Source organism: Prunus avium, chromosome 7 (assembly GCF_965620075.1).
Source record: "Prunus avium chromosome 7, drPruAviu1.hap1.1, whole genome shotgun sequence".
NCBI lineage: Eukaryota > Viridiplantae > Streptophyta > Magnoliopsida > Rosales > Rosaceae > Prunus > Prunus avium.
The window spans coordinates 27,868,906-27,887,140 of NC_142290.1; the positions used below are offsets into that span (position 1 = coordinate 27,868,906).

Sequence of the window (18,235 nt, forward strand, 5' to 3'; positions counted from 1 at the left end):
TATATGCATAGTTTTTGTTTTGTACCTTATTGATAATACATCTACTTATATAAGTAGGTCTCACATCAATCAATTATGTACAATCAATGTGGAACAAAAATTATGTGATGCCATTAGTTTCATAAGTTTTTCCTGTACCTTCTATGTTTTCTTAGTATTATACATATGAGGGGTAAGGTTCATTATGTCCCCCCCTGACTAGGTATATATCTTTTGTTTTCTCTATTTATAAAATATGACTCGTACCGTCGAGCTTTCTCAAAGAAAGATGTTGATGGACTTTTTTTAAAATTTTTCTTCCGATCTAATCTTGAACATGTTTTATTGAACTTATTATAGGTTATCTATATGGCTAGAAAGACAAAACGTCATCTTGTGCAAGTAAGAAATGAGTCACCGTCTGATTTAAATCCCCAAATTGAACCTAATGCAATCTTGACATCAGCCAGTATAGAAGAGAGTACTACTGGTAAGAAGCTACAACATAGTTATATGTATTCTTTTATTGTTATTCAATGTATAATGTCATTTTCTTTCCTAGCAATCTGGTTATATATATATATATATATATATATATATATATGTATAAGAATTTGTATATGTTTAGATGTAATTAATCATTCACGTTAATATTTAATAATTTATATATACAAATATGATATCTTGGTTTGGGCTGTGATAATGTAGGTGCAAACAAAAGAGTCAGATCAATAACACGAGGACTTAATTCTGATAAAGTGCAAAACCAACTTGGTACCAAAATACCAATCACTATAACTGAACTAGATGGTGCTCCAACGGGTCCATATTCATCCATGTTTGGGAACGATCTTGGCTTCATAATTCGCACATATGCACCACTGAATGTGGAGCAATGGAAGGACATTAACGAGAAGGATGTGGAGAAGCTGGTTGAAAGAGTAACAGTAAGATATAATTGGTTTTCATTTACTAAATTTGATACTTATATAATACAAACAGAAAATAACATTTATAAATTGAAATTGGTTCATGCAGAGTAAGTACGACATTGATATGTCTCTGCCTCATGTTCATAGATTCGTTATGACGAAGTTTCAGAAAAGGTATTGTGATTTTCGACACAAGCTGAAAAAGTATTTCAATAAGTACTCAACTATGGAAGAGGCACAAAAAAACAAACCTCCTGGAGTATCTACACAAGAGCAATGGAATTTCCTTTGTAAATATTTTTCTACTACCAAGTTCCAGGTATTGTTTCAATTGGCTTTATGATTTTGTGGTGGCTGCTATATTGCTTGAAATTTATGAAAGTTGGAGAGTAGTAGAAATCACAAATAACATAGAATGGATAAATCCTACATTTCCATTAGTATGCTAACTAAAAATATACGTCAATATTATTTTATGATTTTATTTGTGTCAGTTTTAGAAATTTTTGTGAGGTACTGATGTGAAGGATTCGGCAACTAGGTTGGAAGTAACCTTTCAATCTCACTTTCATACCACATATAATGCTTAGAATTTCTAGCTTAATATAATTATCTTGCCCGTGATTAAAATTGATGCAATGCAATCCATATTTTATTTCAATTCATATTTTTTTATTTATTTTCAGGAACGTTCGCAACAGAATGCTAAGAATAGGTCAGGTTTGACGTATAATCACAAAGGAGGATCAAAGTCATTCGTAGCTCATCAACATGAGATTGTAAGATACATATCTTCATTACTTTAGGCTTAATTGTATACAAATACTAAATTTTTTGTCAATGTGTTAGGCTACAAAAATTGGGGAGAAATTAGGTGCAATTGAACAGTTTGCAGAGTTGCATAAAAACGAGAAAAATGGTTGGGACATTGGAGCAAAATCTAAATGGGTAAGCTGATGCTTTTAATCATTGTTTTAGACTGAAAAGCTGCTGCTTCTATAGCCTTGTCTTGCTTCTTTTTTCTGTTCTCTCTAATGTGTTTGTTTTTGTTTCCTGTAAGTGGATTTCTTATCCACTTTTCTGTGAGTTACTATTCTTTTATATTAAGTCATGTTGAAATAACAAGAGTTTTTATTGTGCTGCAAATATTTGTAGTCATATAAATATCTACTATGACAATTAGTAGCACTGTGATATTTGTAGTCTTCAAACATTTGGGAATTAGTATCATGGTTGGAGCTATTGAATTGACATGCCATCGACTTAGCTTTCAACATTCATTTCCTTTATCATTATCTCTTCTTTCATTTCTTGATATTTGACACATATATACATATACATGTGATTTATAATGTTCATTCTATTTGTAGGAAGAGATGATTGCTATACGAGCTGAAACTTCAACATGTGATACTAAAACAATAACTGATGATGAAATTGTTGCCAAAGTTCTTGGTGTAAAATCAGGATATATTAAGGGATGCGGATTTGGACCTCGACCTTCAGGATCATTATCAAAAGCACATGTCTCTAAGCATAACAAAGAGCTCGAACAAATTATTCAGAGCCAACAAGAAGACCTTAATCGTCAACGTGAACTTATCAAAGTAATGGAGGAGAAGCAAAAAATTTTTGAGGAGTTCATGGAGAAAATGAGCTCAGGCTCCACTTGATATATCAGTCAGTCATCTTTATCATGATGTTATTTTGAATTATGATGGCTAATGTTTTGAAGTGTGATAGGCTAATGTTGTTTTGAATTATGGAGAGTATAATGCTATTTTCAATTATGAAGCCAAATCTTTTGAATTCATGTTATTTTATGCCATTGTTATAACGCATTTTATTGAATACTTTTTTATTCTATCGCGAGGTGATGATAGCGTCTCGCTATAACGGTTTGGCGAGAAAACAGTTAAGTTGTCGCAGAAAGGATTTAGCGTCTCACTAGATCTCTGAATGTTTATTTTTTGCGATTTTTGGGGTATACGATCTTAAGTATACACAAACAAGTTTGATGGTTGGATCATTGAATGGTGTGTGTATATATAGATATTTATTAGTAGCTTTAAATTTATTATTGTAGTTAGAATTGAGTTTTTGTTAGAAAAATATATTATTGTGGGTTTTATGTAAACTTGGAATGTGATGATGAGCTTTATTTGTTGTTTTTATCAAACTAATATTAAACAAAAGAAAAAGCACAAGACAGGTATTCTATACGATGCTAATCTGCTGGCAAAAGGTATGAATTTGAGAATTGGCAAGGGGGACCAAAGTGAAGTTTTGGAAAAAACACAAAGGGGGAAAAGCCCAGAAAAATACGTACGTATGTGTATAATAGAGTATTAAACGTGAAATTGATAAATTCTTTATACGGGTAATAACTCTGGAAAGTAAAAAATTAAAAGGGGACAATAGAGACTCGGGTAATAGCCTAATAGTAATGGATAACTACTCTTATCGATAGGAAAAAAAATATAAGAAAAAAAGGATCCCAGTATATTCATTAAAGACTATAGCCGCTCGTCTATACTATTTATTGAAGACAATTTTAAAATTTAAAATTTAAAATAAATTTTAAAAAAACCAGTAGGGCCGACCGGCTATACTGTTTTTTTTTAACATTTGAAAAAATCAAGTCGAGCCGCACGGCTATACTATTTACCATATGAAGCCAAATCTTTTGAATTCATGTTATTTTATGACATTGTTATAACGCATTTTATTGAATACTTTTTTATTCTATCGCGAGGTGATGATAGCGTCTCGCTATAACGGTTTGGCGAGAAAACAGTTAAGTTGTCGCAGAAAGGATTTAGCGTCTCACTAGATCCCTGAATGTTTATTTTTTGCGATTTTTGGGGTATACGATCTTGAAGTATACACAAACAAGTTTGATGGTTGGATCATTGAATGGTGTGTGTGTATATATAGATATTTATTAGTAGCTTTAAATTTATTATTGTAGTTAGAATTGAGTTTTTGTTAGAAAAATATATTATTGTGGGTTTTATGTAAACTTGGAATGTGATGATGAGCTTTATTTGTTGTTTTTATCAAACTAATATTAAACAAAAGAAAAAGCACAAGACAAGTATTCTATACGGTGCTAATCTGCTGGCAAAATGTATGAATTGGAGAATTGGTAAGGGGGACCAAAGTGAAGTTTTGGAAAAAACACAAAGGGGGAAAAGCCCAGAAAAATACGTACGTATGTGTATAATAGAGTATTAAACGTGAAATTGATAAATTCATTATACGAGTAATAACTCTGGAAAGTAAAAAATTAAAAGGGGACAATAGAGACTCGAGTAATGGTCTAATAGTAATGGATAACTACTCTTATCGATAGGAAAAAAATTATAAGAAAAAAAGGATCCCAGTATATTCATTAAAGACTATAGCCGCTCGTCTATACTATTTATTGAAGACAATTTTAAAATTTAAAATAAATTTTAAAAAAACCAGTAGGGCCGACCGGCTATACTGTTTTTTTTTAACATTTGAAAAAATCAAGTCGAGCCGCACGGCTATACTATTTACCATATGAAGCCAAATCTTTTGAATTCATGTTATTTTATGACATTGTTATAACGCATTTTATTGAATACTTTTTTATTCTATCGCGAGGTGATGATAGCGTCTCGCTATAACGGTTTGGCGAGAAAACAGTTAAGTTGTCGCAGAAAGGATTTAGCGTCTCACTAGATCCCTGAATGTTTATTTTTTGCGATTTTTGGGGTATACGATCTTGAAGTATACACAAACAAGTTTGATGGTTGGATCATTGAATGGTGTGTGTGTATATATAGATATTTATTAGTAGCTTTAAATTTATTATTGTAGTTAGAATTGAGTTTTTGTTAGAAAAATATATTATTGTGGGTTTTATGTAAACTTGGAATGTGATGATGAGATTTATTTGTTGTTTTTATCAAACTAATATTAAACAAAAGAAAAAGCACAAGACAGGTATTCTATACGGGGCTGATCTGCTGGCAAAAGGTATGAATTGGAGAATTGGTAAGGGGGACCAAAGTGAAGTTTTGGAAAAAACACAAAGGGGGAAAAGCCTAGAGGAAAAAACACAAAGGCATCAGCCGGGGCTTATCAGCCCCCAGCAAATCATCATTCAAACAAGGTGGTGATAATTCTGAGCACAAATATCGCTAACAGAGCAAAAATCACCAACAAAAAACCAAAAACCTTCCCAATTAAAAAAATCATCAAAACCATGGCTGGTTCTGGTTCTCCCTGTGGAGCCTGTTGAGAAGAAAATGTGTGAGAGGCTGTATTTTTGCGCCTTATTTCTGCCATGAACAGGGAGCTACCGATTTTTCTGCCTTCCACAAGGTTTTTGGAAAACCTAACCCTACTTTCTTAACTCAGCCGCCACTCCCATCTTTCCTTCATCTCTCTTTTTTCACTTATCCTTTTTTCTTCTTCTTCTTTCCTCTCTAACCCATCCTTTCTTCTTTATTCAAGCCTTCTTTCTCCAAATCAGATCAGATCCACTCTACTGCCCAAATCTGCCGACTCCACCTCCTTTCATCTTTTTTTTTTGGTGGGTATGGGTTCTCGGCGACTGGTAGATGCTTGCTGCGACGGTGGTCACGATTTTAATGCTCCAAGTATTACAAAACCGAGGCATTAGAGGCCAAGCAATCTTGAGTCCCTCGTCTCTCCCTCCCATCCTCTGCATCTCTCAGTCTCCGTCTCTTCCTCCCTCTCAGGTTATTTCTTTGTTTTTGTGATTAACAATATCAAATCAGACTTGCTGCTACATGAACACTCTAGTTTGATTTTGATTCTAGAAAAATAAATCTGGTTTGTTTTTGTCGTAATAACGAGGTCGTAGACAACCCCTCAACCACTGAGTTGGCGAATTCCTCCTTCACCACTTCTTCATCTACTGCGTCTATGTTAGGTTAAGGTATGACAACTAGTTTCTCTGTTTTTTTTTAATTTTTTTTTTTTGCGTTGTGAGTTTTGTAACATGTTAATATTTATGAAATTTAATCAAAGGTCATTGAATTATCAAATAGCTCGAAACTGAAACAAGTTTTTTTGTCTTTTCGTCCTCTTGCTTCTGTCATCTCTCTCTTCATTTTAGTTTATGGTTCTTTGTATGTGGATGATATCGGTGACCAACTTAATAAATAGCATTTGCCTTTTATTTTTTATTTAATATTCCTAATTTGAAATGAGGAACCTGTACCTTTTAACATAGGTGTCGAATTTAAAACTAGTTGTCTGTCTTCAAAGTTTCTTTCACTTGTTGTTTGCTTTAATTCATCCAATTCCCTTATTAATTTCTCATGGGATCTGTGTTTCTTTTATTAATTCCTTTCATTACCATTGTTAGAGATGTGTATGAAGTCTTAGTTTCTGAGTTATTATCTGATTTTCTATTATTGGAGCCCGTATGACATCTTGAGACATTTTAATTTATATCATGTTCTTTTATTGTAAAGAAATTGTGCACACCAGCTCTCTGGCTGAAACAGAGCTTCACAATTGCTTACAAGAACGGGATTCTAATGGTTTTCTGGACAATTGCTTAGAACCTTAAAGGCATACTTTAGGAAATAAAAACTCAATGGCCCTAAAAGGAAATGCCCACTTGGAAATTCTTTACCTCTAAAGACAATAATTTACTTAAAAAGATGGTGAGCATGATTGGTTTGAACATTCAACTTGATTTTCCCTTCTCTGTTAGCTTGATTTTCCTTTTTGATATCTTAAATGCTTGAACATTCAACAGTCCAAGTTTTCTGAATACAATGACTTTTCTTTTTCAAGTGGTTATTGTGGGTTCTATGTCAATTTTGAGTAGGGTTTTGTGTCTGATATGAATGCCCTGTTTTGCATTTGATGTGGGTTCTGTGTCAAATTTGAGATGTTTCACTTGCACACGTACCCACTAGTTAATTCATTTTTTTATGTTTTAATGCTTTGAGATGTTTCACTTGAACATTCAACAGTCCTTCTGAATACAATGACTTTCCCTTTTTACTAAAAGGAGGGCTAAAGCCCAAAAACAGAAGAAAACAACAATTATAATGAAGTATGTTCCCCGTTAAGGGGACCTAATGCAATTCATTAATGATTATTTTATAATCAGCTCCACTCTTCCTCTTGTGAAATAGATCATCAAAACCCTCCCAATTAAAAAAGATCAATAAAACCATGGCTGGTCCTGGTTCTCCCTGTGGAGCCTGCAAGTTCTTGAGAAGAAAATGTGTGAGAGGGTGTATTTTTGCGCCTTATTTCTGCCATGAAGAGGGAGCTACCCATTTTTCTGCCATCCACAAGGTTTTTGGCGCAAGCAATGTGTCGAAGCATTTAGCTCACCTTCCGTTGAGAGATCGATGCGAGGCCGCAGTGACGATATCATGGGAAGCTCAAGCCAGGCTTGAAGATCCCACATATGGCTGTGTTTCACATATTTTTGCTCTCCAACAGCAGGTTAATCATTTAGTACCCTTTGTATGTTCAGATTGGGTTTCTATTCAGAATGTATGTTGAAGTAACTGATGAGTATATGCTTTTGATTTGAACTTTTCAGGTGGTCAACTTACAAGCACAGTTAGCTTTCCTCAAGGATCAAGCAGTTCAAAGCTTTGTCAATGGCTCTGCTGTAGCAAACCCTAATGAGAACAGGCAATGGGGTTTTCAGGATGCTGATGAGCTTCAATCAGTGGCTTTCAGCTACATTCACCAGCATTCATGAGGTGACGGCCCATCGATGAGTATATTGGTGCAAGCATTCTATATATCATCAGTTATTCAGTATATGATTCCTTTGTTCTATATATTAATTGATTTGGTAAACAGTATATGATTCCTTTGTTCTGGTTCGTGTCTACTTTTGTTGCTGCTATCATGGCTTTTTCTGGGTCTGTAGTTTAAGGATTTATAATCCATTTTGCTTGAAATTCTCATAATCTTGGTCTGAATTAATGAGTTCTTTTAACTGAAGATCTGTTTTTTCGGGTTTGGTTTTGAATTGTTGTTTCATATGGTTTAGTTGAGAAGTCTATTGACATTTTAATATTTTAAAGGTCTTGGTGTCTTTCTATTATTATTTCTAATGATATTTTCTAATATAAAATTTCTCATAGTTATCTGTATTTTTTTTTCTTCCAGGAACACTGCAAGTGAAATGTTGAAGTCTGGATCACGTTCATGGATGCTATACATGTTTTCTTTTTTGTTATCCCAGTTTGGTGTAAATGTTTAATATTTTTTTAGCTTTTTTTTTGGAATGTTATTGATCTTTTTGGGCATGTATAATCTAATGTGTTGTTTGGAGCCCACCAGACCAAAAAACGAATTGTTTTGAGATATTTTATTTTAAGATTTTAAAAATCATTAAAAAAATGTATAGATGTAGCGAGGAACTTGTGGTATTCGTCGCAATAAATGATCACTATTACCGACGGTATTTTATCTTTAGGGATGAAATAGTTTCCTCGTTGTAGGATGTACAGGAAAATATTTTTCTCGTTCATCACTTATCGCGAGAAATTAAATGACCTAGTGCCTCGCTATAGAGGTTTGGTGAGGAAATAGTTACGTTGGCGTAGAAAGGATTCAGCGAGAAACATGAACATTCCTCTTTACAAGCTTCTACGACGGGCTTTAGCGTCCATCCCACAAGGAAACCTATGTCCTCGTTGTAGAGATGTAGCGAGGAACTTGTGGTATTCGTCGCAATAAAATATCATTATTACCGACGCTATTTTATCATTAGGGACGAAATAGTTTCATCGTGGTAGGATGTACAGGAAAATATTTTCCTCGTTCATCACTTATCGCGAGAAATTAAATGACCTTTAGCGATGATAGAGTTCCTCGCTATAGAGGTTTGGCGAGGAAATAGTTACGTTGTCGCAGAAAGGATTCAGCGATGAAACGTGAACATTCCTCTCTACAGGCTTCTACGACGGGCTTTAGCGTCCATCCCACGATGAAACCTATGTCCTCGCTGTAGAGATGTAGCGAGGAACTTGTGGTATTCGTCGCAATAAAATATCATTATTACCGACGCTATTTTATCTTTAGAGACGAAATAGTTTCCTCGTGATAGAATGTACAGGAAAATATTTTCCTCGTTCATCACTTATTGCGAGAAATTAAATGGCCTTTAGCGATGATAGAGTTCCTTGCTATAGAGGTTTGGCGAGGAAATAGTTAAGTTGTCGCAGACAGGATTCAGCGAGGAAACGTGAACATTCCTCTCTACAGGCTTCTACGACGGGCTTTAGCGTCCATCCCACGAGGAAACCTATGTCCTCGCTATAGAGATGTAGCGAGGAACTTGTGGTATTCGTCGCAATAAAATATCACTATTACCAACGATATTTTATCTTTAGGGACGAAATAGTTTCCTCGTGGTAGGATGTACAAGAAAATATTTTCCTTGTTCATCACTTATGGCGAGAAATTAAATGACCTTTAGCGATGATAGAGTTCCTCGCTATAGAGGTTTGGCGAGGAAATAGTTAAGTTGTCGCAGAAAGGATTCAGCGAGGAAACGTCAACATTCCTCTTTACAGGCTTCTACGACGGGCTTTAGCGTCCATCCCACGAGGAAACCTATGTCCTCGCTGTAGAGATGTAGCGAGGAACTTGTGGTATTCGTCGCAATAAAACATCACTATTACCGATGATATTTTATCTTTAGGGACGAAATAGATTCCTCGTGGTAGGATGTACAGGAAAATATTTTCCTCGTTCATCACTTATCGCGAGAAATTAAATGACCTTTAGAGATGATAGAGTTCCTCGCTATAGAGGTTTTGGCGAGGAAATAGTTAAGTTGTCGCAGAAAGGATTCAGCGAGGAAACGTCAACATTCCTCTTTACAGGCTTCTACGACGGGCTTTAGCATCCATCCCACGAGGAAACTATTTCCTCGCTGTAGAGATGTAGCGAGGAACTTGTGGTATTCGTCGCAATAAAACATCACTATTACCGACGATATTTTATCTTTAGGGACGAAATAGTTTCCTCGTGGTAGGATGTACAGGAAAATATTTTCCTCGTTCATCACTTATCGCGAGAAATTAAATGACCTTTGGAGATGATAGAGTTCCTCGCTATAGAGGTTTGGCGAGGAAATAGTTAAGTTGTCGCAGAAAGGATTCAGAGAGGAAACGTGAACATTCCTCTCTACAGGCTTCTACGACGGGGCTTCACCGTCGACCGGGCGAGGAACACGTTTTCCTCGCTGTAGAGATGTAGCGAGGAAATTGGAACCTGTGGCGAGGAAAGATTTCCTCGCAAAAGCGCTTTTTTGTTGTAGTGGTTGTTGTTGCCATTCTTCCTTTCTCTGCGTTTGGGCTCAACCATAATCGTTTTTATCAAGTATTTTTCAAAGGTTTGAAATATATTAAAAAGAAACTTACGGTGTTGACCAAAAATAACTCTTAAATGATTTGCCCTCTGTAAGAGGACGTACGTTAGAATAAGAATGGAGCTGTAGCTCTCAGTTAGAAGGCTCCCTGTTCTTCCTCCTTTGTCGGTGTTTTTCCCCTTCCTTTTATGTATTTTCCAGAAGAAGTTAACATCCTTGAAATAAAAGTGTGTATGCTAAACAGTGTGTGTGTCATGCTTTTATTTATAATTTCTCAAGTCGTACCAAAACGTGATTCATGCATGATCCTTAAAATCTGATTTATTCTATTTTTCGGATTCCAAAACTAACCCTATTTACAAGTTAAGTGTTATGTGGGGTTATAACTAATGACACACGTTAAATTTGGAAAGATCTTTAAATAGTTGTAATGGATGTAGGAATTAATTTAGAAACTTATTTGAAATTAAATATTAAATTTAACATTAATGTATTAGTAACGTTTTGGTTGATTTAATAAATTTTTGTTGTTGTTTTCCTTTTATGAATCATACTCCTAGTAATCTATTTTATTTTACTATAGTTTTATGAATAATAGTGTACATTCTAATTATGTTGAAAAATATTTTGATAATCTATTTATTGTTTGTTTTATGAAAAACATTTTTTTTTAAATGAAACTATTTTTTCTCTAAATAATGTACCTTTTTTTTTTTTCTCTATGTAACATTTTTTCTCTGAATAAAGTACCTATTATTTGTTTTATGAAAAACAATTTTTTTTAAAAAAATGAACCTATTTTTTCTCTCCAAATATTGTACCTATTTTTTTTTTTCCTCTAATAATGACCTAGTAAAACAATGTACGTATTTTTTTAAATGAACCTATTTTTCCTCTCCAAATAATGTACCTATACACATTTATAGGTACATTGTAAAATAATTTACCTATGGGTAAATAATGTACCTATATTTTCTATAAATTATTATGTACCTATTTTTAATTTATGAAAAATGTACGGAAATTTCAATTACTAAGTCAGTTATTTTGGTTTACAGATATTTTTTGGTTGCAATTTTAGGGGGCGATATGTGAGAGGGAATGACAATGAAAAGAAATGGGTTGATTGATATGTTATTAATAACGAGTATGAATTACAATTATGGCAATTAATGAAATGCTTGAAACAAATTATAAATAAAATATGGAGTTTGGTGGCAACAATGTAAAAACATAGGAATACTACGACCTCTTATATCCTACTGGTCATTTAAATTTGAAATTGGGTTTTACACATAGATTTATAGAGTGATGGGTATATGTCTAGGAGATAGAAAATGTAGGGATCTATATTGGATAAGCCCTATATTTTCCAGAAGAAGTTAACATCCTTGAAATAAAAGTGTGTATGCTAAACAGTGTTTGTGTCATGCTTTTATTTATAATTTCTCAAGTCGTACCAAAACGTGATTCATGCATGATCCTTATAATTATTAACAAGTTCAATTTACTTGATGCTTCTTTTAACTTGTTATTCTACTTTTGCTTTATTACTTTTTCTTTTTAAAATTTTATAACCGTGGGCTGGTATACGTGTTACTTTGTTACTAATTGATTAAGCAAGGTATGTGATGCTAAAGAAAAAAAAAAAGAACATAAAAAGGAAGGTGATATTGGGATTGATATCAAATATTGCTCACTACATATAGAATATGTTTACTTATCAATAATGAGAATGGGAAGAAAGAGAATTATTTCGATTCTTTGTTTCCTCTGTGTTTACTTACTCACCAGGGAATAAAAAGTATGTGGACTCCACCTCAAAATTGGTAATCATTCCCATACAATCTATTACTCCCCTAATTAATCTGATTCCTGATTTTGGTGGGAATGATTACTGACTTCCCCGATTCCTTACTTCTCCCATTCTAAGTAAGTAAACATGCTAATAATGGGAGACTGTGTGGTTATAAGAAAGAAAGCAATGAATTGAGTCGAAAATAATATAGCTAGAGATGGAGGATGAGGTTGAAAGAAAAGGAAAGGTACTGAGTCTGGCGAAAAAGCCATAGACCGCGACTGGAAACGCCTAAAGCTATTGAGAGGATTTTGTGGGTCCATAATCATCAATCCATCCCTTGTTTTGGATTAGATTTTGAATATTATATAATATATTCATATTTCAATCCAAATTGTATCAACTAACAAGACCTTATATATATTTCCCTTCAATTAAGGGATCTCTTAAATAATTTTATTTGAGGGACATCCTTTAGGGTAACTTACGAATTTTTTTCCAACGATCCAAAGTAGAGACTATGTTGTTGGAATTGTTCTAATGAGTAGTAGAGACAACTTGACCTAGCCCTATATAAGCTTAAGACCCTGCTCTCATCAGACATATTCTCTAACCTTAATCTCATCATAAAAAGAGAGCTGAAATAGTTTATGAGAGAGAGTAGAAGTCTTAAGCCGTTCATGCCTTTTGCTCATGTTGCCGCTACTGCGATTGAATGAGTTCTGAGATCGTGTACTTAAGGAAGATGTTGCCATGTATGTCTTCTATGTATTTTAGGTTGTGTGAAAGATCATGAACACTATAGAAATCTAACACTTATGACCCAGGGAACATGTGATTCCAATAGAAAAGATAGATGTTGCTGTCATCTCACACATTTTGTGCGACACAAAATTAAAATGGCATTATAAAAACACAAACAAATCAAAGCGTTTTTCATCTTACATTAATATATAACAAAACTCACCAAATCAAAGAATGTCAATTCTTGGTTATTTATGCAATGATAGAAGAATATCAAAGAACATGATTCTTCCTTTACAAGATTTTAATGAAAATTGAAGTTTCAGAAGCAAGAAAGGAAAAAAATAGATAGCTAGAAAAACTAAAATTCCAAAGAAACCACCACATCTGATTCTACAACTCACAGATCTATGAATGTACGAGATATTACTTTTTCTTTTTAAAATTTTATGACTATAAAGCAGAACTATTTCTGTGGCATATATGGGTTTAAAGGTTTGGATCAAAGCTTGGTGGGCGGTCTATTCTGTTGTTTTTCTTGGTGATATTCTTTTTACTTTTCCAGACAAAATAATGAGTAATTAAGAAAAATATGATGTGGTAGATTAATTACATGACTTGCCATAATATTCTATAATTTCTTTCGTACGAGATGACATGATTTGCGTTATAGAAGCCAACGAGGTCTAACCCAGTGGAAAATGACCTTGGTTTACAGATCATATGTCTCAAGTTCGAACCTCCATGACATTTTTAGTTGTATGTGTGAGTTTAGACTATTGCTTGTACTGAATTTATATATATATATATATATATATTAAAACAAAACAAAAATTAAAACAAAAAAAAAATTATTTAAAAAAAAAGGTAATAGAAGCTCCCCTCTGTATCTAATACTTATGCCTAAGTCGTAACAAAACGTGATTCATGTATTGGCTGATCCCTTTAACAGCAAGTTTAATTTATTTGATGCGGTTTTAGTACTTGTTATTGTACTTTTGCTTTGTTACTTTTTCTGTTTTTTAAATGTTATAAGTTAGTATACGTCTTACTTTTGTTACGTATTAATTAAGCAAGGTATATATAAGATGTGATGCTAAAAAAAGAAAAAGAAACAAATATATATAGACTGGGAGAGGGCGCGGGCGGCTATTATCAATTGAGTTGAGTGGAAAAATTTGGAGATGGAGGAGATAGACGAGGTTGAAATAATAGGAGAGGAACTGAGTCGAGCGAGAGAGCAATATGAATGGGCCATGAACGGCCGGTGGGAAAGCCTAAAACGATTCTACAAGGATCATGTGTTCGAAGTATTTGGGCAAATGACAACGAAGTACGATACTGTACTTCAAGTGGCAGGCTTGGCTGGACGCAAAGACGTGCTTCAGTTTTTGATTTCACAGATAGAAGACAGGGATGCATTGATAGTGGCGAACAACCGCGGCAACACTCCGCTTCATGAGGTAGCTGCGTCTGGAAATTTGGACGCAGCACAGCTGTTGGTGGAGTATTCTTTTGATCATAACGTGGAAAGTAGTTATGCAAGTCCGGTGTTGGTGGAGATTAAGAACCACTTAGGAGAAACCCCACTCTACAGGGCTGCTGCTTTTGGTCGCACAGACTTGGTCCAATATTTGGCTAACCAAGTGGACGACGATAAAATAGAGCAGCACTTCCAAAGAAAAGATCAAGTATCCATTCTTCATATCGCAGTACTTGGCCAACATTTTGGTCTCTCTTTCTCCCTATCTTTCTCTCCAAAACCAACTTGACAATATATATGCGGACGTTTGGATGTTATTATTGTGTTGACGCCATGTATTTTATGCTGCTTCTCTTTGTTTTCCTCTCTGTTTATAATAACATCTGCACAATAATAACGTGCGGACATCTGAATGATAGAATAGCATTAGTCTAACTATTATATTTGACTTTATTATATATTATGATTAACATGCATCCATGGTTTTCCTTCAATGCAAATTGCAATGCAGAGACTGCTCTTTGGTTAGTAACGAGGTACCCAGGTCTTGCGAAGAGAAAGGAAAAGAATGGACTCACAAGTCTTCAATTGCTAGCCCAAATGCCATCTGCCTTCAAACCCAAATTTCGCGAAAGCATATGGATTAAGCTGCACCGTCATATATGTACCATCTACTCTCTCTACTGCTTATACACTACGGGCACTGCTAAAATTAGATATAAACTCAAAAAATTTATCAATGACTATGCTGATGAGTCAGCCTATTTTTTAATGGCAAAGTCAGAAATTTTCAATAGGGAGGGGAGGGCTAGATATAAATTAAATTTACTTGTCGTGAGATTGGGCTAAATATATGCCGGTTTGGTTTAGAAGTGCTAGGGTTTAGTTAATTAGGGTAGGTTACGTACTAAGTTTATTTTAAAGATATTTAGTCATATACCCATTCTTAGCACTAATAATATAGATAAACCCTACACCATTTAATTTCTATTAACAAAACCAAAAAAAAAACCCAAAAAATGACAGCTGGCCCTATTGAATTTAATTTTGATTATTAAATTACTTTGATGCCCTATTGAGTGTTTTGGGACTTTTTATGAGGTTTTGAGGTTGGCTTTGTTTAAAGAAATCAATAGCAGTTTTGTAATTTAAAAGAAGTTAAAAGCCTTTTTGTTATGTTGTAAATAGGCTTTGGGTGTGTTTCTAAAGTCAATTTCATATATGGTTTTTTTTTTAATAATTTGAGCTCCCATATTGGGTATAATAGTGAATCTCCCTTTATTTTATGCAATTAGCCTTTCTAATGATGATGATAATGCTGATTTCTGTGCTCCCATTATTATACATTCAGGCCTTTGTAAGGATGATAACATTGATCAGGACCCAGCAAATCAAAACGATGACTTGGAGAGCAGATTTAATCAGCCTTCCCAATCTACTTTTTCAAACAAGATTATGAGTAATTAATCAAACTTTCAAAGTGTGTGTGTTTGTTTGTATATATATATTGTCATCCTTGCATAAAATCTTAAAAACAACTTATTTGTTCTATAAAAAAACGTTATGTTTTCCGTTATTATTATAGTTAAGAAACTTTTTCGTTAAACCTGGTACCTAATTTATTCATAGATATGTATTCTAATATAGTAAATTATATATGATCATATACATACTCGAATATACCTACACATATGTTCATAATTAAGTTAGTATATCAATATGCCTACCAATGTACATATGTTTACAATTTAATTAATCATAACGTAAGTACTGCAAATATATATATTTATTTATTTATTTCCAGGCGGACTTCATGTATTTTCTTCCTTGTTTACAATGACATCCACATGGTAAAAACGTCCATGTATTTTTTACTACCCCTTCCTGCATAGGAGAATAACTATATATATAAGAGTTAGAGAATTAAAATAAAAATTAAAAAAAACCAAACTAGCAGCCAGGTAAAAATATTTAGGCCTTACCCAAGCTTAAGAATGACAATAAAATTTTGTACAATTGCTTAATTAAGGTTCGTTTTCATTATTAATTCCTGTGGTTTCATTTTATTCATTTGTTTAATTTTATACAGTTGATTTGCATTTACTTTTTTTTTTTCTTTCTTCTCTTCATATTAATTCAATATCATGAATAGAAATGATCAGAAGAACTACTATACGATGGGCACCAATCTGTATTATGGGCGAGGAAATGCAAAATCAAAACGTACTATTGGAACTCACTGATTTTCTCGTCAAGAAGGACTATTCATGGGCGAAATTTGAACTAGAAGAAGTAATCAATACATTTTCTCTGGTGTCAAAACCAAATATTCCACAGGAAAAAAAAAAAGCCAACCGAAAAGAAACCAAATCTACTTATGAGTATATTCCATTGTTTATAGCAACTAGAACTGGAATATCACAAATTGTGGAAAAGATTTTGAAGTGTCATCCTCAAGCAGTTGAGGCGCACGATATCAAGCATCAACAAAACATTTTGCACATGGCCATTAAGTATCGTCGGTTGGCCATCTTTAAGATTGTAAAGAAGAACAAATTTATAACCTCAAGGCTGGCTGACACGATTGATAGCGATGGGAACTCCATATTGCACCACGCTGCAGATATGAGCTATTACACAGATACGAGCTATTATTCTGTGGACGCTAAAGGTACATATGGTCCTGCATTTCAGTTGCAAGAAGAATTGCAGTGGATGGCGGTGAGTGATATATACAAGCCTTAACCCTAATTTTAATTACCCTATATTTCAGTCAATTGAAGTTCATCTACTAGGACCAGTGGTTTCAAGTGTTCAAACCCCCATGACATCATAGTGTGTGTGAGAGAAAACCTCTCTCCCTTCCAACACTTTAGTGACTAATGATTTTGTTTTTTTTTCTTCAAAGGTATGAAGTTCTTTTTTGACAAGGGAAACATCTTCTAACATTAATTGGCAAGAGAAATATCACTGTACTGGCTGAGAGCTACTCATATTAAGTATGAAACTAGTTATAGTAGTACGAAATGGTAACAATGTTTTTTCCATTTGTGGGCAGCGTGTGCAAAAGATAATCCCAGTTAATTACACCATGCACCGCAACAAGAAGGGTGTAACAGCGGATGAGCTCTTTTCTAGGCAGCATGCAAAGCTTCTTCAGTCAGCAAAAGTATGGATGAAAGAAACTGCTCAGTCAGGCTCGGTTGTGGCGGCTTTGGTGGCCACCGTGGCCTATGCAGCTGAGTACACGGTTCCCGGGGGTACTAATCAGAACGGGCTTCCTAATCTCTGGCACTCTCCTTTCTTCAAAGCATTCACCATTTCGAACACTGTCTCGCTTATCTTCTCATTGACTTCTTTGGGCACGTTTCTCAATATCACGAGGTCTCCATTTGAGTACAAAAACTTTCAACATTCTCTTCCCTTCAAGCTGAATTTAGGGTTCCTCCTTCTCTTCTGCTCGCTGCTAGTGTCCATGCTCTCCTTCGCTGCTACTATTGTGCTCTTGATTCATCATCAAAAGATATGGTCAATTTCCCTCATTTACGTTGTTGTTGCCATTCTTCCTTTCTCTGTGTTTGGGCTCAACCGTAATCCTTTTTATGAAGTATTTTTCAAAGGTTGGAAATACATTAAAAAGAAACTTAGGTGTTGTAAGGTTTCCTGTTAGAATAAGAATGGAGCTGTAGCTCTCAGTTAGAAGGTTCCCTGTTCTTCCTCCTTTGTTGGTGTTTTTCCAGAAGAAGTTAACATCCTTGAAATAAAAGTGTGTATGCTAAACAGTGTGTGTGTCATGTTTTTATTTATAATTTCTCATGTCGTACCAAAACGTGATTCATGCATGATCCTTATAATTATTAACAAGTTCAATGTGAGAGTCCGCATTTAAAAATTTTAAAAATATTTATTAAAGAGGAATAAACATTATTATATAT

At 34.2% G+C, this 18,235-nt stretch overlaps 3 protein-coding genes across 5 annotated transcripts; all 3 read left to right on the forward strand.

Moving 5' to 3' along the window:
* The first annotated feature begins 815 nt into the window (after positions 1-815).
* On the forward strand, positions 816-2,584 carry LOC148293276 (uncharacterized). The gene is made up of 5 exons (XM_088244652.1): positions 816-926; positions 1,018-1,230; positions 1,598-1,690; positions 1,761-1,859; positions 2,282-2,584. Exons 1-5 carry the CDS (start codon positions 816-818, stop codon positions 2,582-2,584), a joined length of 819 nt encoding a protein of 272 aa, XP_088100778.1.
* A 2,352-nt stretch (positions 2,585-4,936) lies between these two features.
* On the forward strand, positions 4,937-8,317 carry LOC110748455 (LOB domain-containing protein 29-like). 3 transcript variants are annotated; one of them, XM_088244756.1, is made up of 5 exons: positions 4,937-5,647; positions 5,766-5,847; positions 7,064-7,382; positions 7,483-7,648; positions 8,064-8,317. In XM_088244756.1, exons 3-4 carry the CDS (start codon positions 7,104-7,106, stop codon positions 7,645-7,647), a joined length of 444 nt encoding a protein of 147 aa, XP_088100882.1. In that variant the 5' UTR covers positions 4,937-5,647; positions 5,766-5,847; positions 7,064-7,103; the 3' UTR covers position 7,648; positions 8,064-8,317. The 3 variants fall into 3 exon arrangements, with proteins under 3 accessions (XP_088100882.1, XP_088100884.1, XP_088100883.1); XM_088244758.1 differs by having other exon boundaries at positions 5,773-5,847; XM_088244757.1 differs by having other exon boundaries at positions 4,937-5,267; positions 5,400-5,847.
* A 5,675-nt stretch (positions 8,318-13,992) lies between these two features.
* On the forward strand, positions 13,993-18,209 carry LOC110749443 (uncharacterized). The gene is made up of 5 exons (XM_088244653.1): positions 13,993-14,548; positions 14,812-15,144; positions 15,652-15,759; positions 16,453-17,021; positions 17,359-18,209. Exons 1-5 carry the CDS (start codon positions 14,002-14,004, stop codon positions 17,968-17,970), a joined length of 2,169 nt encoding a protein of 722 aa, XP_088100779.1. The 5' UTR covers positions 13,993-14,001; the 3' UTR covers positions 17,971-18,209.
* The last annotated feature ends 26 nt before the right edge of the window (positions 18,210-18,235 follow it).